Source organism: Spermophilus citellus (genome assembly GCF_964194105.1).
Source record: "Spermophilus citellus genome assembly, chromosome: 13".
NCBI lineage: Eukaryota > Metazoa > Chordata > Mammalia > Rodentia > Sciuridae > Spermophilus > Spermophilus citellus.
Window position 1 is genome coordinate 116,185,732 of NC_138193.1, and position 26,508 is coordinate 116,212,239.

Genomic DNA, 26,508 nt, shown 5'->3' on the forward strand with positions numbered 1-26,508 from the left:
GCGTGGTTGATCTGCCGTTATGTACTGAAAGGACCTTATCAGGTCAGGGTGGAGACTGAGGGCTGCTTTTCTCTGGTGGACCCCTGGGTAGCCAAGTCTCCTGCTGTGCGGTGCCTGTGTGCTCAGTGTTCCTTGTGGTGTTGCAGGCAGGCTGAGGGGAACACAGGAGAGTGGCACTGAGCCTGGGGAAGCAGTGGACGCTCATGGTTTTGTGGGCGCAGATGGTGCCTCATCCTTCAGGCCACGTGCTGCAGACGCGGCTCTGGGGATGGCCCAGGCAAAGACGGCTTGCGTTCTCTACATGCCCATCAGGGACACTCAGGGAGGCTTGGGCCCAGCAGACTGCCAGTCTCTCAGGTGGCACAGTCTTGACCTGTTGCTGCTGCACTGGGCACTGTGCTGGATGCTGTGTTTTCAGATGGAGAGACTGAGGTCCGCACATCAGGCAAGCCTGGGTCCAGGTCTGTCTGCACTGCCAAGAGAGGTGTGGGAAGAATAGCAGTCTTTGTCTCAGTTGTCTGCTTGAGCTGCGGCTCTGTCTCTCCCCTGGTCTGGCCTCTCCCTGGACATCTGGTGGTCACTTTATTGCACTGACACCAGGCCAATCCTCCCGGGCTCCTGCCTTCCTGAGCACCACCGCTGGTCCTCCAGCCAGGACCCAGGAGCCCCTGTGACTCCTGCGTTGTGGTTCCCTGAGCTTCTCCGTGTGCCTCCTGTCTTGCTCACACGCTGCCTGACCTCCTCTGCAGCCCCCTCTGGGCTGGTGTAGGTGTCTCCTCCCACCTGAACCGACCAGTTGTGATAAGTGCTTTTTCTCCAGAGTCCTGCTTCGATGCCCTTCCTGTTGGATACCAGAGTCATGTCCAGTGCCCTCTTCTGCTCACAGCCTGAGTCACCTCGGGAGGGAGCCCGAGCTCTGGCACCTGGGGTGCAGCACTGTCCTGGGAGCTAGGAGCCCTGGGCCAGCCTCTGCCTGTCCTGGGTCCTACAAGTGAGGGCGAGCGTTTGTAGAGTAGCTGACCTGAGCCAGCACATAGGCAAATGCAGCTATTATTATGAGTGGCTGACCTCTGACCCCGCTGTGCCCCTTCTAGGCACCTGTTCATAGACATCGGCAAGAATGGGGAAAGGCAGGCACAGAAGGCTCAGTGCTGCCGTGCTGTTGATGGCAGTGCCAGGGAGGGACTGGCTGGGAAGCTGTAGTGAGGGCTTGCGGTGGTGGCTGGGCAGCCTGAGGAAGGCCGGCCACTGTGCTGTCTGCATCAGCCAGCTCGGCTGCTGTGCCCAGACACCACAGAGGGACGCGGACAGCTACTCCCGAGGCTGGAAGTGGAGAGCAGGGTGACTGCCGGCTCTCTGGTGATTCTCCTGATCCCCTGTGGGCCTCTCTGGACCCGTCTAAAGCCGGTGCCCTTCCAAGGCCTCACCTCCTGACACGTCCTCCTGGGCCAGGGCTTCAGCATGCACCTTGGATGACACAAACCTTCAGGGCTGTGGAGCGAGGTGTAGAACAAATTGAGTAAGAAAGCCCAGTGAAGCGGGCTGTGTGGCACGTGGCCTGCTGCAAGGAGGGGGAGATGCTAGATGTGCTGGTCGACATCTCCTCTGCTGTAGGTGAGGAGGAGCTCCGAGGCAGGCCGGGCAGCGGAGCCTCACCTGTGCGTGGGACAGGACGACTAGGCTGGCTGGGGCTGCTGTTGTCCTGTGTTCCGGCCTCGGCAGGTGTGGTGGCCTCCTGCAGAGGCACCTCCCTCCACCCTGCCCTGGCTGTGCAGGGTCCCCACCAAATCCACCGGCTCCACCTGGCACACCGCTGCCTGCACCGCCTCCCCTGCAAACCAGCCTCCTCTGCTGGGGGTCTTCCCCACCCACCGGCCAGAGCTGGACTCATTCCCCTGGGCATCTTGCCCCAGCAAGCATGGTGACCCGTGGGGCAGGCTGCCCTCCCAGGAGGACCGCCACGTGGTCCCACGCTCCTTTCAAGTCCGTCCTGTGGGTCGGGGCACTCTGGGAGGGGTGAGGAGCTTTCCCTCTGAGCGGTGGGAGCAGGACAATGCAGAGATAGGACGAGGGGGGTGGCTGGCGCGTGACCACAGCCCTGCCGCAGGAGTCCCAGGCAGGACAAGGGCAGGTCCAAAGCAAACATTAGCTCCGGGTTTACTCTGCACCAGGATGGGACGAGAACTGGAGCAGCCATCATCTGCTGACGGCCAGGGCTGGGCGGGCCCCTCACTCCTGGACAAAGCTCATTGTTGTGGCTGCTGTGAGACTCTGCTGAGGGTCACTGGGTTTCCTTTCCACCCCGGCTCTGTGGGAGCCTCATTCTTAGGGGTTGTCTCCAGTGCTTGCCAGGAACGGTCAGTCTGGATGCTGGCCCCTTGTTCCTTCTGTGCAGCCTCTGACTCCCAGGAGGCTTCCTGCAGAGCACTGCCCTGGGTGCTCAGGTGTGGATTTGCTCCTGTGCTGGTCCCTGGCTCTGCAGGACAGAGGTCTTCTCCTTTCACCCCCAGGCCCTTCTCCACTTCATGGCTTGCAGAGACACTCTGCAGGACTCTCCCCTGTTCGTTCTGGAAGACCCAGCAACATTGTGCTTCCAGAACCTGGAGCAAAAGTCTGCAGGGGGCTGGGTTGTGTGGGCTTATTATTTTTAAAAAAACTCAGACGTACCTGCAATCATAGTAAAAAACTGCTTTTTGATTACTTATATTGACAATTTGGTTTTAAAAGGTTCTAAGGTGCCTGGGGTTGATTACAGATGCCTGGTGCTCTGGGTTGTCTTTTGATGGGCAGAAAAATTAACAGAGACTTGGCACCCCCACCCCCCGGGGCTCTGAGACCAGAAGCACTCCTACGTGGCCTGTGCGAGGCTCTCACTGTTGGAGGTCCACACAGCATCGCCTCCTTGCTCTCTGGAGGGTCCCAGAGGACTGGAAGTCTATTTGAACAAGAGGCTGCAGAGGAATGGGCACAGGGAACTCCCACCCTCTCCACAGGCCTTTGTTCCCTGGCAGACCACTAACCCCAAGTTTACGAACAAGAGTGGAGTTCAGAGATGCTGGGAGGGACACTCAGGCTGTCACTGGGTTTGATGGATGGTGAACATCAGCAGCCTCAAGGGCTGGCTGAGCAGCACCACCGATGTATTGGGGACCATGGCTACAGGCAGAGATGACCCTGCCCTGCCCAAGTGCCTAGAATGCTGCAGTTAGAGTACTGGCCACTGCAGTCCCACTTTAACAGGGAACCCTCAGAGACAGCTGGGCACAGGGGGTACAGCAAGCACAGGGTGGCAGTCAGCAGGGACATATCTGTAGCTTAGGGATAGTATGATTAGGAGCCCTCAGGTACAGACCCACAGCTGTCAGAGCAGAAGCTATATGCTGGGTCATGGGAGCTGCAGCCTGCACCCAGGTTCACAGGAGGCTGCACTCTACACCCAGGTCACAGGGAGCTGCACCCTGTGCCCAAGGTCATGGTGGAGCTGCACATCCAAGGTCATGGGAGCTACAGCCAGCACCCAGGTTATGGGGAGCTGCACCCTGCACCCAGGTCATGATGGAGCTGCACCCTCATCCAAGGTCATGATGGAGCTGGGCAGTTAGAGAAATGCAAATCAAAAGTACACTGAGATTCCATCCAAGGTCACTGCACCCTCCAGGCAAGGTCATGGGGAGCTGCACCCAGCATCCAGGTCCCAGGGACCTGCATGTGGCTGGTCTTCCATGTTCCCTCCACCTACCCGCAGCGTTCCTGGGGGGAGTGTTCTTGAGGGCAGATGTGGCTGGGTGTGGGGGAGGATATCCTGGTCCTCCAGCAGGTGGAGGCTTGGGCACTGGGCCAAAGTGGACTCTGGTCCTGCTCCCTCTCTCTGGCATGTCCCTGCTGTCTCCCCTGAACCTCAGCCAGCTTCATCCGATGCTTTCTTATCCCTGTGTGTGTCGTCTCGCTAAATCTGCAGAACATGTGGTCGAGTAATGTGTGGCCTGCCTTTCCAGAGGGGATGCCCGTGGCCCGGCCATGACCGCTGCTGGGCCAGCCTTGGTCTCCCCTTCTCTCCTGGACCACATCCCGCTCATCCCTGCCCCAGGCTGTTCCCACAGCCTGGAGGAAGCCATCTGCCTGAGAGGGAGTGGAGAGGGGTAGACAGGGGGCTATAAAGAGGAGGAGAGCAGCAGGGAGGAGCCGCCTCAGGGCCCCACTGCCTCTGCCTGGAAGCCCGAATGGACACCTTCATCCTGCCCAGGCCTGACGGTCATTCTGCCTCCAAGTAGGCGCCTGTCCAGGATCCCTGCCCCTGCAGGGAGAGCAGACCCTCCTAATGTACTTGACATCACTGACTGACTTAATTGTTCTAGGGGGGTCTTGGTGTGTTCCCGCTGCTATAATAGGACACCACACAGTGGGTGGCTTACAGGCCACCGAGGTTCATTTCCCACCGCTCTGGGGCCTGGAAGCCCAAGGTCAAGGTGGGGTCTGCTCTGCAGCCCACAGATGGGCCTCCTCTGCCCTCACATGAAGGAGGGCAGGAGCAGTCAGGGGCCTCTTTTATGAGGACCCTGATCTCACCCAAAGGAAGGAGGTCTTAGGACCTCATCACCTCCCAGGGCCCCACCTTGGGGATCAGGTGCCAACATGTGAATTTGGGGAGATGCAGACGTTGGCTCCCAGCAGTGAGGGTCAGGGAGCTGTAAGAGCGTCTGGGGTGGGCGGTGCACCCACACCTGGAGCAGACGGCTGGCACACCCCCCGCAGGGTAGCTGGTGTTGGGGCCAGCGGGTACAGCCCCGAGGGTGCGGTACTCTAGAAGTGCTTAGGGTGAGAATCCTGTTTAGAACACAGGGCTGGACTGAGTGTGGTGGTGTCCCCTGTAGTCCCAGCTGCGTGGGAGGAGTTGAGACCCGACTGGACAACATAGCCAGACTGTGTCCCCTAAACAAATAAGAATGGCTGATAGATTTTTAAACCCTCTCTGGGCCCAGACGGAGCCACCCGGTTCCCGTGCTTCCTTGCCTGTGGTAGAGTGTTGGCCTTTCTCAACTCCCCTGTTGGGGGGATTCGCTGGTGAGGTGCCTTTGGAGCTTCGGAACCAGAGCCCTGAAGCCATCCCGGCAGGTGGCCTGTGCAGGCTTTTGGTGACCCATGGGCAGTTTGCAGTCCAGGGTTCACCCACTCTGTGGCCAGGCGGTCATGTGAAATCACAGCACAAGTCTGAGCTCCTCCGCTTTGTCCTGAGCCACGAGAGTCCTGAGAGATGCTGGCGGGCAGGAGGTGTGCACTCCACGCCAAAGGGACATGCGCTGACACGCCCCAGGCGGGTCACTGTGGAAAGACGGAGGGAACCTCGCTGGCCCGAGCACTGGCACGCAGACTGAAGGGCCTCCGCGACCTCGTAGTGGAGACCTTTTAGGAGCCGTAGCTGCAGCCATTGAAGGGGCAGTATCGGCGTCCCAGGAGACGGGGAAGGCTCCTGGCCCGGGGTGGAGGAGGTGGGGATCAGGAGCTGTCCTGCTGGAGGTGAAGGGGGCACCGCAGATGGGCTGCCCACCCTCATGACCGGACCTGGGAGCTGCTGCTGGCCACGCTGGAGAAGAACAGGATCTGGGGGAGGCCCTGCGTCTCGGGGCCCTGCGGCATGAGGTCCCTCTGGGCTGGGGAGGCCGTGCCCTGTGCTGACAGGGCCGGAGCCTCTTTTCCTGCCCGTCCTTTACAAGGCTTCACTCCTGGGGATGTGGCTCAGGCGGCAGCACGCTCGCCTGGCATGCGCGGGGCGCCGGGTTTGATCCTCAGCACCACATAAAATAAAAAATGAAGATGTTGTGTCCACCGAAAACTGAAAGATAAATATTAAAAAACTCTCTCTTCTCTTTCTCTTAAAAAAAAAAAAGTGTTCTGTTTTAAAGCAGCCACCGTGCTGTGGAGTTGCATGGGAAGTGCCTTTTCAGGTTTTGAGGTAAAATGCTGGATACCTAAGAGCAACTAGACTGGGAGGTTGAGGACCTACATAGCAGACGTGGTCAGGCCAGACCCCTGTCCAGCGTCCCCTCCTCCCAGTCCTCAGGGCGGAGAGAGCTGGGATGAGGCACAGCTTCCCCGAGCGGGTCCCCTGCTCTGCATATGGCAGGACTGCCTGACCCAAAGAAGAAAGCTGTTGTGGTTTGAGTCCCGGGGACACTGTCCCCTGGATCAACAAAGCACACAGTGAAATGGAATACTATTCCAGGCCCAGAGAGATGTTCCCATGTCACTCTCCCGGCAGTGGGCAAGGAGAATCCCAGCCCCGGCTCTGTTCCAACCTGGAGGCACCCTCCAGGGGACACAGCCACCTACCTCGGGCTGTGCTCGCTCCTGTTGTGACCTCCTGTGTGGGGAGCAGCAGAGTTAGTTTTATCCTAAAGCAAACATGGAAAAGAACAGTCTTCATGAGAAAAAGGTGCGTGACCCTCAGACATGCCCGGGCCCACTCGGGGCCTTGAGTCGGTTCCAGCCTGAGGGAGACGTGGCTGTCAGGTAAATCTCGGCGTGGTTTCCCTCAGCGTGTGTGCAGGTTCCGTTAGACCGTCCTCCCGGGAGAGGCGGTCCACTCTCAGTGTGGGCAGCGGTGTGCTTCCCTCTGCCCAGATGGCATGTGGCTGTGGTTCACAGAGCTGCTTGGTGTGGCTCCGGGGCCTCAGCGCGGGCCACCCTCCTCAGGCGCGCCCTGCGCTTCTGGGACCCATCCCTCCGTGGTGTCCCTTCTCTGAAAGCACTTTCTCCCGCACTTCAGCTTTGCCTCTGTGCAGGATAGGATCTCCATGGGCCTCCTCTGGCAGCGCACTTGTTAATTCACGCCTACTGTCCAATGACCCTCAGCCTCTGGCTCCGACCTGGGTGTCTGCTGGATGGCCTCTGGCGTCTCAGAACTTGATGTTTGCCCTAGCCCCGCTTCCACACCCTCCTTCTAACTGGGAGACCCTCCCTTCTCCCTGCAGGGCTCAGACGCTGCTGGGAGACGAAGCCAGGCACCCCGAAGTGCTCTCCTGGCCCCTCTGCCCCAGGGGCACGGCAGCAGCGCTGCTGTCCTCACCCAGGACGAGGCCAGCCTGCTTTCTGCCTGTCTCGTCAGCAGCTGTTGCAGTGCACAGTGACCCACTACAGGGCTGTCCAGGTAGCCTCTGTGCTGTTGAGTCCCGTGCCACAGAGGACTGCAGCAAAGCCGTCTCGTGAGACACCGAGGCAGGACTGCCTGCACATGCCATGTGGGAACAGTGACCTTGGCACCATCAGCTCGTGTGAGTTAGGCCAGCCGACACAGTGAGGGCCCTAGGTCGGTTTTCCAGCCTCTGCCACAGCTGCCCTGCACCTGGGGAGGCCGCACAGGGAGTGTGATGGGAGCTGCGCTCAGCACTGCCACCGGGCGGTCCTCTGGGGGCCGAGGTGGCGTTCCCGTTTTGTGCCATGAGAGGGGTGTGCACCTGCTGTCCCTCCTGCTTCTGGAAGCCTCTTGCTGAAGCACAAAGCTGGGGCTGCCACTGCTCTTTGCCAAAGGCTCTTCACGAGGAAGAGCATCAAACAGCGTGGATTCTGCAGTTCACATCAAAGTGACTTTGGGGCGCCAGGGATAGGGTCCAGGACACCCCACCCTTGAGCTGTCTCTCCAGTCCTGCTTTTATTTTGAGACAGTGTCTTGCTAAATTGTTGATGTTGGCCTCAAACTTGTGATCGGCCTGCCTCAACCTCCCTAGCAGCTGGGATTACAGGTGTGCTCCAAAATGACTTGTTCCCTTTCTTTCTTTTTGGTGAAACTGGGGGTGAACTCGTGCATGCTAGACACCAAAATGACTTCCAGTGATGTGTTCCAAATGTGATAAGAGATCTTTTGTAACATGGGAAGATGTCCAAAAAATACTGTTTAAAAAGTCCAGAAAACCCAGATGATAAGAAGAAGATGGTAATAAAAGCATGCCAACAGCACCGCGGCTTTGCCTTTGAGACCACTGTTTGTGGAGAGCTCTGCATGTGGCATCTGAACCCCTGTTGGCGGGCAGCTTGCTCTCCATTCACAGTGAGCTTCCTCTTCATGTCCTGAAAGTCACGTTTGTGCATTAAGTTCTCTGTCTACAACTGAAATACTTTTGGTTCTCAAACCAAACAGGATATACTTGTAATTTTGAGTTTGCTGGCAGGCCATTAATTTTTTTGTTTGTTTAAAAATAAATTTAAAAGTATGTCACTTTTGTGAATGGGGAAATTTGAGATTATTTATTTTAGAAATCAGTATTGAAGATTGTAGCCAGGTGAGCTTTACAATGCAGTCTTTAAAGACCATCTCTTCACAGTAACCTTTCTGTGGTTAAATGGAGCTTTGCCAGCGTCCTGCTCCGTCTCCGACTGTGAAAGGGAATTCCAAGGCACAAGTCCCTGGGCTGACTGAGTGAAACATGGCCGAGTCCCCTTTTAGTTCTGGACTTTTGTCACCCTGTGGTTCTGAGATGAAGCACGATCCTGATGTTGGATATAAACCTGTCCTTCAGTACTTCCTACTGAACACGACAGGTCTGGACAGCTGTGTGGGGGGTGGGTTGTGGTCTATCAAGGTTTTGGAATCATAGAGACATTCAAACCAAAGAAAGCCACGCCGAAGCTCCCGGCCTTGGAAACTGATGAGAGACTCAGGTCAGCCCAGCGGTCACTGAGACTTGGAAGAGTGGCCCTTCCTTCTTCCTGCTCATTCTTCATGCTGGAGAGGCTCCCTGACGGTCAAAAGGAGCAGCGTGGACTTGGGGGCTCCATGGTGCTGGGGCTGACGTGGACTCCCAGGGCAGTGCCTGGTTCTGCTGGCTCCAAGCCGAGGGCTGAGGGAGACGCTTTCTGACTGCGCTCTTTCTGGCTGTGTAAAGGGCTTCATCTTGCCTGTCCCTCCGTTCCTCCTTCCTGTGGCCCTCCACTGGGGCTGTGCCCCAACAAGCCCTGTCCCGTTTTGCCAGGGTGTTACCTTGGGGACACAGAAGAGAAAGTCCCCAGGAGCTGTGGGTGAGTCCCTGCCCGCGCCGTCCTGTGGGTGCAGGCCGTGCCGAATTCCTGACTGCCCTGGGGGCTGCGGGCCTGTCAGGAGGAGCCGACAGGCATGGCTTCATGGGGACACTCCTGGGGAGCGGTGTGTCCCTGAGCGCCTCTCTGGCAGACCTGGGCCCATGCCTTCTTCCCTGTGACTGCTGTCTGGTGTTGGCTGACCTGCGTTTCAGAAAGACAGACACCACTCAGCTCCAGTGCAGTCAAAGGGAACTTGTGGGGCTTAGTCCTGGCCTGAGCAGGAGCTTCCCAGATGCCATTTCTGGGGTTTGCTCTTCGTGTTCTTTTTAGGAGATCACTCCCTTTATGGCTTTCCAGGAACTTTCTGGAATCCACTCCCACTTCCTCTTCTTGCCACCCCCAGGAAGCTCCAGACATTGGTTGCTTGCCAGGACATGTGACTCTGCAGGGGTGTGAGGGCAGTGACCAGGTGGCCAGGGCATTAGAGGCAGGTGCTCACTGTGGCACCCCAGCCCCAGCCCCTCAGCCCCGGGGGAGGGAGAGAGGGAGGAGGCAGGTGAGAGCTGGGAGATTCTAGGAGGCCTGTGAGGTGCTCTCTAACTCTGAAGTTCAGGGCAGTGTTCATTCAGTGGGAATATTTTGTGGAAATATTTGTTATGATCTTAAAAATGATATTCTGCTGTCAGCTAACCTGTGCCTGTGTGTGTGAGGAAGGAGGTCAAGGACCCTGCACATTCTCGAGTTTGGGGGGAGGCCCTGGCTATGGGAGTTGAATATGTTTATACTTAACCTACGTCCAGTGCCAGTGAGGAGCGGGCTGAGGACAGGACAGGGACTGGACGGGGTGCGGGGAAGACAGGTGCTGCCGCTGGGGTGAGGATGCCCGTGTGCACGGCCTGCATCTGCCAGACGCACGCACACAGCAGAAGGACATGTGCTTGGACTCTGCTCCCAGCATCCCTGAAGGCCCGGAGTGGAGCTCAAGGACACACTGCTGCTCTGCCCTGCAGTCCCCGCCGCCTGCCAAGGGCCACGGCCCAGAACGCACTTTTCTGACAAGCCCAGGTGAAGCTGCTGCTGCTGTGGGCCTACCTGGACCCCTGGGGGGTCATGGCTGCTCAACCCGAGCCCCTCCGACCTCACTCTGCAAGTCCCCCATGCAGAAGTGCAGCCCTGCAGGCCCACAGGGCCTTGAACTCGGGGCTCATGGGAAGGGACATCTGCTTCCCCTCGCTTGTCTCTGGTTGGAGCACAGGGCCTCTTCCTTCTGCCTTTTTCCTTGCTCTGGAGGGTCACGGTCTCCATGTGGTCCCTAGTCCCCAAGTGATGTGTCAACACCTAGGCTGCATGGCCAGCCAGCTGGGCCCACACACTCCAGGGCATCACAGTGCCCGCCACAGCTCCGCCCAGGTCTACTGTCCAGGTGTGGGCCAGTGGAGGGTCAGGGTGGACACCCAGCACTCTCCTCGGGCTGGCTTCTGATGTCCTGCGCCGGCGAGGCCGCCCTCTGCGGGGTTGGTTCCTCCGACGTCCTGTGCCGGCGAGGCCGCCCTCCGCGGCTTGGTTCCTCCGACGTCCTGCGCTGGCGAGGCCGCCTCCGCGGGTTGGTTCCTCCGACGTCCTGCGCTGGCGAGGCCGCCCTCCGCGGGTTGGTTCCTCCGACGTCCTGCGCTGGCGAGGCCGCCCTCCGCGGGTTGGTTCCTCCGACGTCCTGCGCTGGCGAGGCCGCCCTCCGCGGGTTGGTTCCTCCGACGTCCTGCGCTGGCGAGGCCGCCCTCCGCGGGTTGGTTCCTCCGACGTCCTGCGCTGGCCAGGCCGCCCTCCGCGGGTTGGTTCCTCCGACGTCCTGCGCTGGCGAGGCCGCCCTCCGCGGGTTGGTTCCTCCGACGTCCTGCGCTGGCCAGGCCGCCCTCCGCGGGTTGGTTCCTCCGACGTCCTGCGCTGGCGAGGCCGCCCTCCGCGGGTTGGTTCCTCCGACGTCCTGCGCTGGCGAGGCCGCCCTCCGCGGGGTTGGAGCCGTGCCCCTTCAGCTGCTGCACTTCCTGGTCTGGAGCTGCAGTGCTCATTTCTGTGGGCTCACTTTCTCTGCTGAGGTCCCCTGTGCTGCCGAGGGACCCTGACCCCAGTCTTCCTAACCCTGTCAGGCTGGTACTGTGGGGAGTGGTCTGCTGTGCCCAGTTGTGAGGTAGCCTCTCCGTAGAGGCCAGCTCTGTCCAGCAGAAACTGTGTGCTATGGCGTTTGTCCATGCAAGTTGGCCCTGGGGCGGTGTCCAGGACGTCCTCCTACCTGATCAAAGGCAGCAGAACTCTCTGACTGTGGGGCCAGAGAGCGCCCCCTGCCAGTGTGTGCTTGTGCTAACGCCCTGGCTGAGGAACTCTTCCCTACAGTCGGCTCAGTGGACCGAAGAGCGGGCGCTCCTGGGGGTCCTGCTGGGACGCCAGCTCCTCTTGTCCCTTTCTCCTTCACACCTCCCCAGGTGGACTGTTGGGGGTCTGGATTCCAGGGTAGTGAAAGCCCCCCTTGTTTAGAAGCAGTGGTGGCAGTGCCGAGGAGCGCTGGTCCTGGGGCGAGTGTGGGTCAGGCAGCGCCAGGCGGGGGCTGCAGCTGAGGTCGCCTGTGGGCAGCAACTGGCCTCCGCCTTCCTATCCCTGGTGCAGACGCTATTGCGTGCTCGGCCCCGAGAGAGGGGCAGTGCTGGGCCGGACGTGCCTCTTGCTGCTGCTCTGCTCCCGGTGAGTTGTGATGACATCCAGAGATGCCTCACTGAGCCACAGACAAGAACTGGCTCCATACGTCACTGGCAGTTATACAATGTCCCTAAGAGGACCTCAAGCCTTTCAGGAAGTGTCCTGTGGGAAGCACCATATGCAGTGTCCACCACGTCACCCAGCACCCCGTGTTTTTACGGGGTGACGTGGCCACCCCACCATCGGGTGGCTCAACCAGAAAGTGCAGCCTCACAGCACTGGGGCCGGAATCCAAACTCGAGAGCCTCCGTGGCCCTCCACAGCAGTCCAGGCCCCTCCCAGGCTGCTAGTGACCACCTGTGTTCCGACTGTGCCCTGCCTTCCTTGCTCGGTGGTCTCCCTGTGCCAGGTCCCCAGATCAGAGGGTGAGAGGGGCCCCCTCTGAGGATGCATCTCTGAGGAGACCTGACGTGCCAGGTCACCAACACAAATTTGGGGTGACACAGTCCCCCACGACCACCCCTGTTGGGTACGTCCCCAGTTGATGGTTTTGGTCAGGCTGGTCCAGGCCCTGAGCCAGACAACACAGTGGGTCTTTACCCACCGCCGCAGCAGGCCTGGGACCTTGGCTGTGCCCCGTGCTTTGCTCTTGCCTGGTCAGAGCCTCGAGGGCACTCTGCTGTGTCAACTTCTCAGGGTTCAAAGCCTTCCTGCTGCCCGGCCAGCCTGAAATCCATTCTGTCCCACTCTCAGTCTCAGGTGGGCTGTTTGGATCCTCGCCCCACTCCTGAAAACACGAACAGCACTTTGAACAGTGCACGTTTACTTAAAGTTCCCACTTGGAAACCCACAGACAAACCCGCCGGTGGGACAGCCTCTCTTTGTAGATGGACCTACTGGGCTGGCCTTGTGCTTGGGGATGCGCAGCGGGACTCCATAGGCAGTGAGCTGGTGAGTGGCCAAGCCCCAGCCATGGAAATGCTGGGGCCTCTCAGGTCTACCCGGTGACCAGTGGGCACGATGCCTGTCTGGAATATGTGCCACTCCCCCAGAGCACGCTATCCTAAGACTATCTGAAGGCACACGTTCTGGGGCGTCAGCTGGACAGGGGTCATATAGGTGGTGCCTGCAATTCTACCGCCCCATAATTCCTGTCTGAATAAATTGCTTTACGTGATGTTGTCTGTCATTTGTCTAAACTCAGGCGCGTGTAGTGGCGACCTGCCTGCCGGGGAGTGACCCAGAGCTAATCTGTAAGCGCCTTCTGCACCTTGCAGCAGGAGTGCTGCTGGCTGGGCTCTCTCGGGACCGCAGCATTTCCTCTGTCTTCACAGGGACCTTCGCTTCAACAGGATCAGAGAGATCCAACCCGGGGCTTTCCGGCGGCTGAGGAACTTGAATACACTGTAAGTCAGAATGCTCGGTGGTGTCCAGTAGGAGAAGCAGGGTCCTGACCAGGTACCTGCAGGCCATCTCCAGTCTGCATGATGGGGGCAGCTGGAGATGGACAGTGGGGTGGAATTTGCATGTTCCATGCCCATGGCCTTGTGCCCAGCTCCTTCCTGGATGGGGTGGGTTTGCTTCCTGCTGTGGGTTGAGCAGGACAGCACCTCTGCTGAGCTTGGCATGGAGGTAGGCGGGCTTGACATGCCGACAGTTATGCCGCAGAGCTCGAACCCCCTGGAGGGCAGTGTGGGGGCAGCACCAGTCTCTCTAGAATGCGCAGGTCTCTCTTAGGCACCAGGACTGAGTGCTAGGCCTGGGTGCAGGGCTGTGGGGAGAAGGAGCCAGCCAGGTCCCCTGAGGGCAGGGCATGTGGTGGCTGTGCCCATCAACTTCTCATCTGTGGAAGCGGGCGTAGCTTCCATCTCCAGTGACACTGTGTGGGACCCTCCTAAACCTCACAATTGTTCCAAGTGGGCTACAGCCCTTGCTGGAGACAGGTGGAGACAGGTGGGCAGGAGATGTGCCTTTCACGGGAGGCAGGATGGCCTTCTCAGTGTGCGTGAAGGTGAATGCTCATGGAGGGATGTGGACGTGGCTGGAGCAGGGTCTGGGGCTGTGGGTCGCACGCTGGGGCCACACCAGTCCTGTGGAATCCGCAGTTGCTGACTGGGCAGCAGGTCTGAGGGGCAGTCATGACCCAGCCTTGCCCATGGCTAAGCAGGGTTTTGCTCAGCATAACCTGGGGGGTCTCTGTTTTTCACAGGCTTCTCAACAATAATCAGATCAAGAAGATCCCTAGTGGAGCGTTTGAAGACCTGGAAAATTTAAAATATCTGTAAGTTAACCATGCGACCCTCAGGGTGGGCTGTCTGTGCTTAGACCTCTGAGGTGCAGGAGTGTGTGTGCTCTGCACAGGCACCAAGCTGGAGCCTTGCCTCTAGGTGAGTGGCGTGTGGGTGACATTTCCAGTGGGTCTTCCCTGCTGGGCGGCCGGCCTGTCCAGCTGCTGTGCTCAGGGGAGGTCAGCTGTGGGCTTGTGGGCACAGCCTCTGTCCCCAGGTCTGGAGGCGGAGGTGGCAGCAGGCTCAGACACAACTGAGGGCGTCTGCATATGCAAGCTCAGTGGCTTCTCCAGCTGTGGGGACAGACAAAGGAAATGACTAATCCACGTGGAACGTCATTAATTCCTGCTGTTTTTCTTGTCCCCTGGCTGATTTGAAATTTTAGTCTAATCTACTTAAATTCTATTTTACCTTTTTAAAATTCATTTTGATTAAAAGTATCTGCTAGTTGAAATCAGTTTTGCAGTTCAGAGATACCCTCCTTGAGGGCCCGCTGGGTACTGTCCACACACCCATTTTACACCCGGAAAGGATGGAGATGGACAGCACTGGACTTAGATTTCACCTGGATCCAGCAAGATTAGAAGCACATGCTGCTTGCTTTGAACAAATCACTCTTTCTTTTGAGGATGTAGATAACTTTCCAAGGAGAGCCATTTTTAATGAAGCATTTACATCACTTATTATTTATTGGAACAAAACAACCTAAACGTCTTTTTTTATGTTGATAGTTAAAGCGAAGCCATCTTGTTGGTGTTGGTGTATGTTTTGAAATCTCTCTTTATTTTAGATGTTCAGTGGTTCCTAATCGTAGACCTCCCTAACTCTGCTTATTGAAATGCTCTCCTCATTCAAAGTGTTATATGTAGACTGTTTTCTCCACCACCTTTGCCTTAATGCTGATTTCCCGGGCGGTGTGGACGTTGGAGCCCTGCGTGCCGCTGGACGTGAGGGAGGTCTGCGTCCTCCCTGACTCTGGTTTGCCTCTGGGCTGCAGTTTCAGTCCCCTGCAGGTCCAGGAGTGCTTGCAGTCCTGAGGAGTAGATGCAGGCGGCTGACGGCAGTGTCGGGCTGTGTATGTGTTAAGTGGTTCTGTTTTGCTCTTGGTTTTGAACTACTGAAGGGCAATTTATCCTCTGCAGACACCCTCCCTGCCGGGAGGTGAGGGATGCCATTTCTTCACCAGCCCTTTCAGCACCACCTGCCAAGCCCCACCATCCCTTGCTCACTCAGGGGGCTCCTGCCCACTGTCTTCCCTCCCTCCCCAGGTGGTGGGCACAGATTACTGGGGCAGGATCAGGGGATGGGCTGCTCGTTCAGGAGGCAGTCTTGCTGGAAACTGGCACTCACGGGGCAGAGCTGCAGGTGGCCCTGGTCCCAGGATAGCTGTGCGTAGCTCCTGGTGCTGCTCTAGGTGCCTGGGAATCTGGTCAGTCTCCCTGCTTGACCACCGCTCCTACTCGAGTGTGGAGCTCTCCTGAGGCCCTTTGGCTGCTCTGGCCTTGGGTATTGGCAGCACAGTTTTGGAAGTTGTGTAGACCTTCTATCCTGGACCCCCAGTACTTCTGGGGACCCTCCTTAACTTGCATTTCCTAGTGCAGAAGAGAGTGTTGTAGTTAGAACTCATGGTCAAAGAGGCAACTGCAATAAAGAAGAAGAGCATCATCATTCATTCTTGGAAGATCAATACCAGCTGTTCCCACGAAGTTCTGCCTCAGGGTCTTTATTTTTAAACTTTCTTGGGTTTTAATTTCATTTACTTATATATTGCAGTACTAGGGATCGGACCCAGGGTGCTCTGCCACTAAACTGTACCTCCAGCCCTCTCATATTTTTTATTTTGAGGCAAGCTCTTGCTAATTTGCCCAGGTTGGCCTTGAATTTGGGATCCTCCTGCTTCAGCCTCCCAAATTGCTGGGATTACAGGTTAGGGCCACACCTGAGGGCTTCATACATATTTATGCAGTGATTCTGTCCATTTTATAGAAGAAGAAACCAAGGCACAGAAAGGTTGTCCTCTCACACAGGCGGCACTGGCATCAGGCCCCCACAAGCTGCCTGCCTTTCTCGGCTGCCGTGCACTGCTGAGCTCTGGCCCGGGTGTCCAGCCAAGGTGCAAAGGCTCATTGTGAGGTCACCTCAGTGGATTTGCTCAGAGGGAGGAGGGCAAGGACCACTGGGATGGATTGCAGCAGCCCAAGAGCACCTTCAGTTCCTTTAAACCAGGTCCTGCACCAGACATCAGTTGAAGACAGTGAAGCACTTTGTCCTGCGGAAACTGTGGCATGAGAAGTGCTGGGGCAGAACCTGCTGTCCATGCAGGGGGATAGCTAGGCGATTCGCCACCAGGGCAGGGCTTTGAAGGGAGGTATCTGCTTGATGGGAGGGAGGGATCTGGACCTTCAGTCCACCTGCCGCAGAGATAAAGCCCAGTGGATTATCATAAGCCACAGCAGCAGCCATGTCAGAGGTGGGAGCCGTACTCATGCAGAGCACCCCCAGGTCACCAGAGATCTGCTGCTGCTGGGCTGTGGTGTGAGGAAGCCCTGGCAGGTCAGACCCAAAGCCCACACGCACACCAGGGGGACTGTGTTGAGAGCCTTCACCCCTCAGATGGGCTGAGGACCAGCAGGCCACATTCCAGGCTCTGTGTCTTAGCCACATGGCACAAACTCAGACCCGCCTGAGAGGGTGAGTGCAGTCAGGTTCCAGCAGACTTTCCTATGGACCCTGAAATATGAATCTCATGTGATTTTCATTTCTCACAACTCAGTTCTTCCTTTGGAAATTTTACCATTTAAAAATGTAAACTGCATTTTTAGTTCCCAGGCCACGCAGAGCAGGCTGCAGCTGGCCCTGGAGCTCCTCGGAGAGGCCTGCTGCTCCTTCAGTAAGGGGGTTCTGGGCGGTGAGTGGCTCAGGACACCCTGGGCTTCCTGGTGACCACTGCCCGTGTGACTTCAGGACTTCCAGAAGCCTGTCTGTGTGATCTCATCCCAGGCATCTTGTGTGTGTGCAGGAAGACGCTCATGTTTCCTCCAGGCTTAGAAGCAGAGTGTGACCCCTGCTCCCTGGCCTAGTGGGGGAAGCAGAGTTAGGCCCCTGCTTTTGATCCTTTTGAGATGCAGAAAGGACCCTTCGCAGGGCGGAGCCTGTTGTGTCCTGCTGTGTTGTCTTCCAAAGCAGTTGGGGCTGTAGGCCTGGCATCACGTGCCCCTGTTTCTCTTACCCATCTGCAGAGTGCCCTTGCCTGTGCTAACACTCCTCCATGTTTCTTGTTTCAGCTATTTGTACAAGAATGAGATCCAGTCAATTGACAGGCAAGCGTTTACGGGACTTGCCTCTCTAGAGCAACTGTAAGTGCCCTCTCCTCTGTGCTTCCGTGTCGTGGACGACACCTGCCTCTTTGCCCCCACGGGAGGAGCTGCGGAGCTGGTTGCATGATGCATGTTAGCTCCACGAGCTGTCGGAGGCCGTGCATGTTGCTGTGAGGGCCTGACAGGCCATGCCCCGTCTGTGCCACCTCCCACCCAGTCCACCCCTCACCCACCCAAGAGCAGAGGTTTGCTGGGCTGCTGCTATGCCCCAGACCCAGAGTGGACACTCATGGTTCCAAGAACAATAAGAGGGATTGATTCCCTGTTCCATGGTGAAAACTGCTTATGTTTCAAGGGAGAGAGAGATGTGCATACAAGAGCCAGTGGTATTGTCCTGGGCCTCGTGGGGCCTGATGATTCCCACTGCACATTATTTCCCTTTTGGATACCGGGGATTGAACCCAGGGCACTTTCCCCTGAGCTGCAGGGCCAGTCCTCTTTATGACAGAGCCTGACTAAGAGGCTGGCCTCACACTTGCATCCTCTTGCCTCAGCCTCCTGAGTGGCAGGATTGCAGCCGGGCACCTCTGCTCCTGGCTGCATTATTTCCTCTTTGTGACTGTGCATGTGGGGTTAGCTTCTTCAACCATGATGCCATGATTTGGAAGAAGACAAACTTTCCTCTCCTTGCTAGATTAGTTAGTGGAGTTGCCTGTGACTTAGTGCTGTTTCTTTGGCTACATGTGAAGTTGTACTTTGCTATAAAGGCAGCATGTTGATTTCTGAGTAGAAAGTTCTGGTGAAACCAGCAAGGTCTTTCTGTCAAGTGAACCTGCCAGTCCTCCAGGGACTGCAGTTACTGCAGTTAATGCCCCTCAGGGATGAAGGGCAGCAGCTTGCCCTGCAGTGGGAGGTCTTCTGCTCCAGCCCTGAGTCTGCCTTCACCTGTCACGGGGTGACTGGGCACAGCAGGCAGAGCTGGAGGCTGCCCTGGAGCCTGCAGCTGCAGGAGCACACTCAGGGCACCTGAGTCCCTGCGTCTGAACAAGAGCCTCCTTCAAGTGAGAGCAGGTCTCCTGGGCTTAATGCAGGGGGCACCAGTATGTGGGTGCAGAAGTCCTGTGTAAGGTGCGTACAGTCTGGGCCCACATGGGGAGGTGGAGAAAGCACCCAGGGCCTTTGCAGAGGAACAAGCTCTGTGTGCAGCGAGGTATTCATGCCTTGGGGATGTAATGGTAGTTGGGGCAGCCGTGGAAGTCTGGGGGTGCTGGGGTGTGGGACAGCCTCAGGAGGTGGGGCACCTGTGAGCTTTTTGAGGAAGGAGGGGCCCAGGGTGGGGGAAGCCAGGCAAGGGAGGAGCTGTTCCTGCTGCAGGAACTTGGGCTTCACTCCACGCTGATCTCAGTGCATCTAGGAGGACCAGAGGCAGCTGCCTCTGGCAGCATTAGGGTGACCTGCATGTCCACAGCGGCTGGGCTCACAGCCTCTCCACCGGGTATGCAGACTGAGGCTGGGAGGGCCAGCACTCTGTGATTGGGAACCCCACCCCTGTGCCCTGAGCCCACTCCAGCCCCAACCTTAGAAGATGTGCATTCACACCAGCCACTGGGAGCTGGGAAGACGAGGCCCCGAGCACGGCTGGGAGGCCACAAGGTCTTTGAGAGTCTCTGAGCTGTTCTTTGGGAAGCTATGGGTATGGATCAGAAGCCTGCCAGAGTCAGGAGCCCGGTCTGAGCTCAGGGTGTTCTCCATGCACATGGGGAGTCACTTCCTGTCCTGTTTCCTTGGCTGTCCAGGGAGGGGTGATGGTGCCCATGGCTGTCCAGAACCCCAGCCATACAGGGTTCCACTCCTGGTGGCAGCCTTCTGTTGGTGCCTTCTAAAGCAGGGCATCTGGGTCCTCCTGCCCTCTACTGGAGAGCCTACCCTGTGGGTCAGGGTGAGGGGACTCTGCAGGGCCTGGCAGGGCCCCCTTTCATTATCCTGTGGGCCCTCTCACCTATGTAGCTCAGGACTCCCCCTGCTGGAGTTAGCAGAGCCCTTCCTCTGGTGTCCATGCTGGGCACAGGAGCCCAGGCCCACCCAGGCCCATGCTCTGGACCCCTGCTGCCCAGGACAGATGCAGCGCCCTATGACGGGGACTGAGGATTTCTGTTTGGTCCTATGTCCTTGGGGACCACTTGGGCAAATGCCATCCCGTGCCAGCCACTGGTCTTCCTCTTCCTGTGGCACTTCTTCCTTGTCTGGTGTAGAGGGCAGTAGGCACAGACCTACCCTAGGAGAGGCAAGGAGGCCATGGAGTACTGAGCCCCTGCAGCCAGCCTGGGTGGCCTTCAGAGACCTGAGCAGCTACACCTGGGGAGCTACCAGGGCAGGAGTTGAGGTGACAGAGGTATTGGAAAGTGGTCACCTGGGGGGGGCCGGCTTTGGTTGGGATTTGTGGTAGGGCAGGGTGTTGGTCCTGCCGCTCATTTTGACCTCTAGCCCCCGAGGGTGGGGATTGGGGGCTGTCTCCATGCGGGTGCGGGCAGAGATCTACCTCAGAAGCAGCGTGAGGTGTGTGAGAAGCACAACTGTATTTCACTTGAGGAAAAAAATCCCACCAATTTGACTTCCAAAGTGAGAAACTGGTATGCAGCAGAATCAATTAATTGCACCAAAAATCCACAAATTGCGGAAAGCAGGGAGATGTCCTAAATGGAGAGACGTGTGGATGAAGGTACTTGGCACTGGGGGGACCCTGGAGGAAAGGGGCCTCGGACTCGGCGTGGTGCCGTTTTCCGGGTGGCCTCTGGTGCCATCTCAGTGTGCTGACACAGCATCCAGGGACCTGCCGTGCATGGAGGTTGGAGAGGGGGCTCCTGGGCACAGGCATGTCTTCCTCAACACCGTGCGTCTGTGTGGTCCATCTGTGGGCTCTGGGAGGCCCAGCCAGCAGCCAGACCCGCTTCCACCACTCGGGCATCCGCATGACTTCAGCTGAGCTGACGCCTCCTGATGGATCCCAGGAAATCCAGAGTTATCTATTGACTTACAAACGTGAAATGACTTAGAAAAAGATTTTTGACAGAGAATCTAGGTCTGAAAGTCATTAAATTGATTACATTGTTTCTTTTTCTGAACTCCAGATACCTGCACTTTAACCAAATAGAGACTCTGGACCCAGCCTCCTTTCAGCACTTACCCAAGCTCGAGAGGCTGTGAGTTGACTTCCCTTCTTCCTTTAAGGCCCTCGGGGTGTCTCCCAGGCAGGCTGGACGGTGTCCTCTGCCTCAGTGCAGGGGGTCCTGGGCCCCCGGGCAAGGCCTCTTGGGCTCTCTCTAACCCTCCTCTGTCCTCCCTGGGCTCGCCCTGCTCACTGCCCCGTGTGGGTCTGCCTTCCTGGCCTAACGCTTCCAAGGTGGGATCTGAATCTCTCTCTGTTGGGCATGGTGATGAAACAGGAAAAAGATCCGGTTGTTTTTCTGAACTCCAAAATATCCTGGAATCCATGTCTATTAAATAAAGGGGATCAATAAGAATTTTTAAAAGTTTGTATATTTGCTGGTACTCTTTTCTACATCTCTAAGAAGTTTTCCTAAAAATGGGTTTGTCACATTCTCTTTCAACAGATTTTTACATAACAACAGGATCACACAATTGGTTCCTGGGACATTCAATCACTTGGAGTCCATGAAAAGATTGTGAGTAGGAAGCGGGCCCTGCAGCCTTCGTCCCTGCCTTCCCCCAGAGCCCCTCCTAATGCAGGTGCTGGGCAGAAGGCAGGTGGGGTGTGGTCTTCCCTGCAGGCACCAGGCCCGAGAGAGGGCTTGTGATGACTCCCAGTGCAGACCCTCACAGCAGCCCTGGGCGTGTTCCTTCCTGCTCCCATCTCAGGCCTGCTCCCAGGTGGGGACAGTGCCCACGGAAGTCCTGCTGTTCACCTGTTGAGACCATGGGCAGGCCTCATGGTGCTTCCACCAGACACTTCCTGGGACAGCCAGGGCCCAGGCAGGAGGTGCCCCTGCCTCACTCCCCAGGGAGGCTCCGGGAAGGACAGCTGCATGGCTTGCGTCACTAACCTGTGGAACAGCTCTGCCTAGTCTCCAGGGACTCCTGGCCTGTCCACCCCCATGCCCCTTTCTTTGGAATTTAAAGCTGTCCCTCTTCAGGGCCTTGGGGGTTTTCTTTGGTAGATGTGTGTACCCAGCAGGACGGGAGGGCTTGGGGTTCCTCCCGTTGTGTGCGGAATGGACTGCCTGGCAGGCTGTGGGTCAGGACCCCGAGCCTGGGTGTCCCACGGCTGCTAGTTCTCACCGGCTGCCCCTTCTTCCCACAGGCGACTGGACTCCAATGCACTTCACTGTGACTGTGAGATACTGTGGCTGGCAGATCTGCTGAAGGCTTATGCGCAGTCTGGGAACGCACAGGCGGCGGCCACCTGCGAATATCCCAGACGCATCCAGGGAAGATCCGTGGCAACCATCACCCCAGAGGAGCTGAACTGTGGTGAGTGGGTTCTGCGCCCCAACCAGGCTGCATCACCCAGTGGGTCAGCACCTGCTGGTCAGCCTGTGCCTGCAGCCACCATCACGCAGTCTGCCAAACCCCAGGTCCAGGTGGGCGAGGCCTCTGCTTCGTGAGGCTCTTCCCTGCGGTGTCTTGAAGCAGCAGCTGAGCCCCTTTGCAGGTTTCTTCGAAGAAATAAGCAAACTCCCTGCCACTACCCCTCCCGTGGCTGCAGCTACCCCAGGGGCAGAACTCACCTGGGGGCGGGGGGGCACAAAGGCCTGGGCAGAGCTCTGCCTGGCTCCTGAGTTGTGACTTGGTGTCCTCTGCCTGTCCTGCTGCTGCCTTCAACCCAGAGGTGTACCACACCTTCCTGCCAGCCATCCCATGGCGAAGGCTCTGGGGAGCCAGCTGGGCGCCTCCACAGGGTGTCAGAGCTGAGGGTGCACTGGGGAGAGCCTCACCATGGCTCTGTGGCCTGCCTGCCAGCAGCTAATTGCTACTGTAGCCGCTCTGTTGAGGTGTTGTGCAGACATGGGACACGCCACCTTGTTGAAATGTGTAGCTTAGTGGGTTTTAGGATATTTACAGAGCTTTGCAGCCTGAGCAATGAAACAAATAGTAACGGGTTTTTAAATAGCAGTGGAGAGCCAAGGGGGATTTAGAAAATGAGGTTCGAGGTTTATGCTCTAGAAAGAACTTCATCAGGGGAGGGTGCTGGAGGCCAGCCCACGGCTGCAGCAGTGAGGACCATGAGGAGGCAGACACGTGGACAGCAGGCAGAGGAGTGGCGTTCCTGGCCGGGGCTGCCTGGGGCTGGCGTGGGGTCGAGTTCCTGGGCTGCTGCACAGGAGTCTGTGCTGACGGCCTCGCCCCTGCAGGCCTGAGGGCCATGCAGGGCACACACTCAGCACATGGTTGCTCGTCCCTGTGTGGTGCCCTCATCTGGCAGGAAACCTCAAGGCTGGGTTAGTTGATGGGTGGCCAGGCAGGGGGACACAGGCCTGCCCCTTCCTCAAGCCCAGTTCCTCACAGGAGCCTGTGGAGCTGGCAGCTGCATGCACAGCTCGAGCCCAGGAGGGACGGCTGCTGGGACACGGTGCCTGGACAGCTGGGTGCTGATTGATACGGAGCTAGGAGCCTCTGGCCTCAGGGATGTGAGGGCGGCTCCTGGCCATTCCCAAGCGGTGGGAGGGACGGCCCTCCTCAGGGTGGGGTAGGACAGCTGCCGCAGCAGGCCCCTCCCTGCCCATCCTCAGGGCCACCAGCTAAGGAGCCGCAGCTGCTGCTCTCGTGTTTGCTGGAGCAGAGCCCGCGCAGCACCCGCTTGCAGGCGTTCCTCTAGCTGAAGGGCGCTCGCGCACCACTTGAAGGTCATCCCTGATGCTTTCCTGGCCACCCCCAAGCCAGCCCTCTGACATCCTCAGCCTGGCGCCTCGGAGCTGGAGGGTGCTGTGAAGCTTCCGGGCAGAGCTATCTCTGCAGGGAGTGTTTGTGGTCATGCTGCGTGTTTGGGAGTTTTCTCTTGATGGTAGGGATTCCACCTGCGTTCTTATTTTGTCCACTCTGAGGTTTAGACTGAGAAGGTTTTCCCTCTTTGTTGGGCACAGAGAGGCCTCGGATCACGTCAGAGCCGCAGGACGCGGACGTGGTGCCCGGGAACACTGTGTACTTCACCTGTCGGGCGGAAGGCAACCCCAAGCCTGAGATCATCTGGCTTCGAAACAAGTGAGTTGGGAGTTGGTGCAACGCTCTGCACACTGGGAGCACAGTGCTTCTGAGTCTCGTGCTGTGTCCAGGGGCTCAACGGTCACCACCCTGCCAGACACCACCTGATCTTCCTCTGCCAGCTGGGGAAGGCGTAAGGGAGACGCAGCACCCGTGTGAAGTGGTGCCTCCTTCCTGGGCTCACTCCCAGGCCAGCCACAGACCTGGCCCTCATCACTCCCTGCCTGGCAGGAACCGGGCAGTGTCCTGCTGGTTGGTCTCTGGCCACCCTCTTCCTCTGGCAGGGCCTCCTGGTGTCTGACCATTGCGTTAGGCTGTGGACCTGGGCTTGGTGGCCAGACCTGAGGGGTGTCCTGGAGCAGTGTCTCCAGCAACACCAGTGTGGGAGGAGGACTGTGCTCCTCAGGTACTGGGGTTCAGCCCTCTTGACCCAGGGCACTCCTTCTCCTTCCGAAAGCATTTCCAGGGGCTGATAAGCTGGGGATGGCCCCGCACTTGCCAGCAGGTGCTCAAGGACAACCAAGGGAGGTCCTGGAAACTGACCCTTACATGCAGGCCAGACCGAGGTGGGCCCGAGGTGGGGAGCACCTAGTCCCCAGAGGGTCTGGATGTTGTGTGGAGGGGAGAGGGAAGGTAAGGAAAGGGAAGAAAGGACCACAGTGAGGTAGGGATTAGGTTGTGTGTGGGCAAAGGACTGGGGGCATCTGGCCAGGTGACTGGAGGGCACCTGGGGGCAAGTCCCTTGTCCATGTTGACGTGAAGCACTCTTAAGCATCTGATTTGAAAAAGGAATCCTTAGGAGGGAGTCCTGAGCATCCCCAGGTGCGCGAGCCAGGGGACCAAGAGGCACCCTTGAGCCTCGTCTTACCATTGGTCAGGCTCCCCATGAGCTTGCTGGCCACGTCCAGGCTGGACGGAGCCTGGAGCTATCTCAGATCAGAGCCACATCAGGGCCAGGCAGCTCAGAAAACACCCAGCGGGCCTTCTTCCAGCCAGGGCCAGATCTCAGAGCGCATTCTCCATCTCGGGTGAAGCCGCATTGACAGGCGAAAGTGAGAGTGGTCAGGTGACACTGGATACCTGTCGGGGCATAGTCGAAAGGCGGCTCAGAATAGGGGAAGTTGTTGGAGGTTTGTGCCAAGTCCAGAGCTCCGGTCCTCGTATCTGAAGGGTCCCATCAGCCCTAGGCTAAGTGTGAGACGCTGTCTAACTCTTTAGAAACCTCGTGGGCTCGGGGGGGCTGGGGTCAGTGATGAGACTTACAGTCCAGAATAGGACATTGTTACACTTCATTGGTAGAGAAGCATAAATTTGGTCCAGAACCTTCATAGTGACGTTTTATAAATGAAAAACTCAATGCTGAAAGATACGATGGCAGAACCAAATGTGTCAAAGCGGGAGCCGACCTTGTGAGGTGTGACCTGTGCCCGCCTGCCTCCCCTGGGCAGCCTCCCCTGGGGGCCTCCTCCACTGTCTACCTGCCTCCAGTGGCTCACCTCGTGTCTAGAAAGGGACTGGGCCACGTTAGTACATCCCACTCCTGGGCCCAGGTGACGAGGTGAAAGCCTGGGCAGGGATGGGTTTCGCTGGGCACAGCAGATGATGAGCAGGTGGGTGGAGGTGGCTGTGCCGCGGGAGCCAGCCTCCCTCTGGGGAGCTTGCCTGTGTGTTTCCCAGCTGCCTGGGAAGTGCTTGCAGTTCCTTCTGCCCTCGTGATGGGGCACAGTCCCCACTTTGCCGGTGTCTGGGGATGCCGAGGCAGAGGTTGGCCAGAGCTGAGGCCTGCGTTGCTTGAACTTTTGAAGTGGTTGCTCCATCCTGATGACCTGGTGGCAGACTTCTTTCTGGATCTGCTGCTTTCTGAAGCTGAATGCAACAGCCTGTTCTCGTGCCATCTAAGGGATGGCAGCTTGCCCCGCCCCCTCTTCGTGTGCATCCGAACAGAGGGGCCTAAGGCAGATTCATGCAGTGGTCAGATGCTAAAGGTGGCCGGGCTGGACAAGGAGCCAATGCCTGCTGGCCTTTCTTGCTGTGCAGGGTGGCAGGAGGTCACAGTGAGGACTGAGGCCTGGGCCCCACAGCCTGGGTGTAGCAGTGGTCCTTGCCCCTGGAACAGAGCAGGCACAAGGGCCCACCGAATCCCCAAAAGGGACGGAGCAGCAGCTTCTGGGTTTTGGTTCTTGTTTGTGCTGGGGTCAGTCCCCTGCCTCTGCCTCCCAGGTGCTGGGCCACGGGGTGCTCCCACGCCCATTGGTCTTGGGACTACAGATAGGTGTATCTCTCACCTTTGGTAATTTCTTTTTATTTAATTTACCAAAAACAAAGGAAGATTTTCTTCTGAATTTCCCCCATCTTGCTGCTTCTTCTTACTAGGAATGACAACCACTTTGGAAGGGTGAGGTGGGTTGAACATGGGGTAGTGCAAACACCTGTGTGCACTGAGAGGTGCTCTCTCAGAAGTGCAGCTAAGGAACGGGCATCCTGCCATCAGGTCTTGCCCTCCCGCACCTCTCCCTGCTGCTGGCGCTCTGGGCTGCTGGGGCTGCCTGTGTCCGGGATGGGTGAGGCACAGCCTGTGCATAAGCATTCGAGAGCACCAGATCTCTGTGTTTGCAGTAATGAGCTGAGCATGAAGACAGACTCCCGCCTAAACCTGCTGGACGACGGGACCCTGATGATCCAGAACACGCAGGAGACAGACCAGGGCATCTACCAGTGTATGGCGAAAAATGTAGCTGGAGAAGTGAAGACCCAGGAGGTGACCCTCAGGTACTTTGGGTCTCCAGGTACGTGGAGGGCATTGCACAGGGGCCATCCTGACCATCTGCTTCCCCTTTCCTTGCACCCAAGCCCAGTGAAGTAGGAATCATTAATCTCACAGTGGACACAGGGTTGTTGCTCGAGACTCTCAAAGCACTGGGCCCTAGGTGATTAATGAGGGGCCTCCGGCCTGTGGTCAGCTCAAATCCAGGGACATGCTAGGACACTCC

The 26,508-nt window shown here is 57.8% G+C and overlaps 1 protein-coding gene across 2 annotated transcripts in view; it reads left to right on the forward strand.

Moving 5' to 3' along the window:
- The window catches only part of PXDN (peroxidasin), a 102,516-nt gene that overhangs the window by 49,776 nt on the left and 26,232 nt on the right, over positions 1-26,508 (forward strand). The window contains exons 2-9 of one of the 2 annotated variants that reach the window (XM_081264383.1): positions 13,032-13,103; positions 13,907-13,978; positions 17,270-17,341; positions 20,431-20,502; positions 20,914-20,985; positions 21,621-21,790; positions 23,401-23,518; positions 26,135-26,304. In XM_081264383.1, the coding sequence (XP_081120509.1) occupies positions 13,032-13,103; positions 13,907-13,978; positions 17,270-17,341; positions 20,431-20,502; positions 20,914-20,985; positions 21,621-21,790; positions 23,401-23,518; positions 26,135-26,304 (818 nt within the window). The remainder of the gene's footprint in view (positions 1-13,031; positions 13,104-13,906; positions 13,979-17,269; positions 17,342-20,430; positions 20,503-20,913; positions 20,986-21,620; positions 21,791-23,400; positions 23,519-26,134; positions 26,305-26,508) is intronic. The other variant, XM_081264384.1, reaches the window with a different exon arrangement.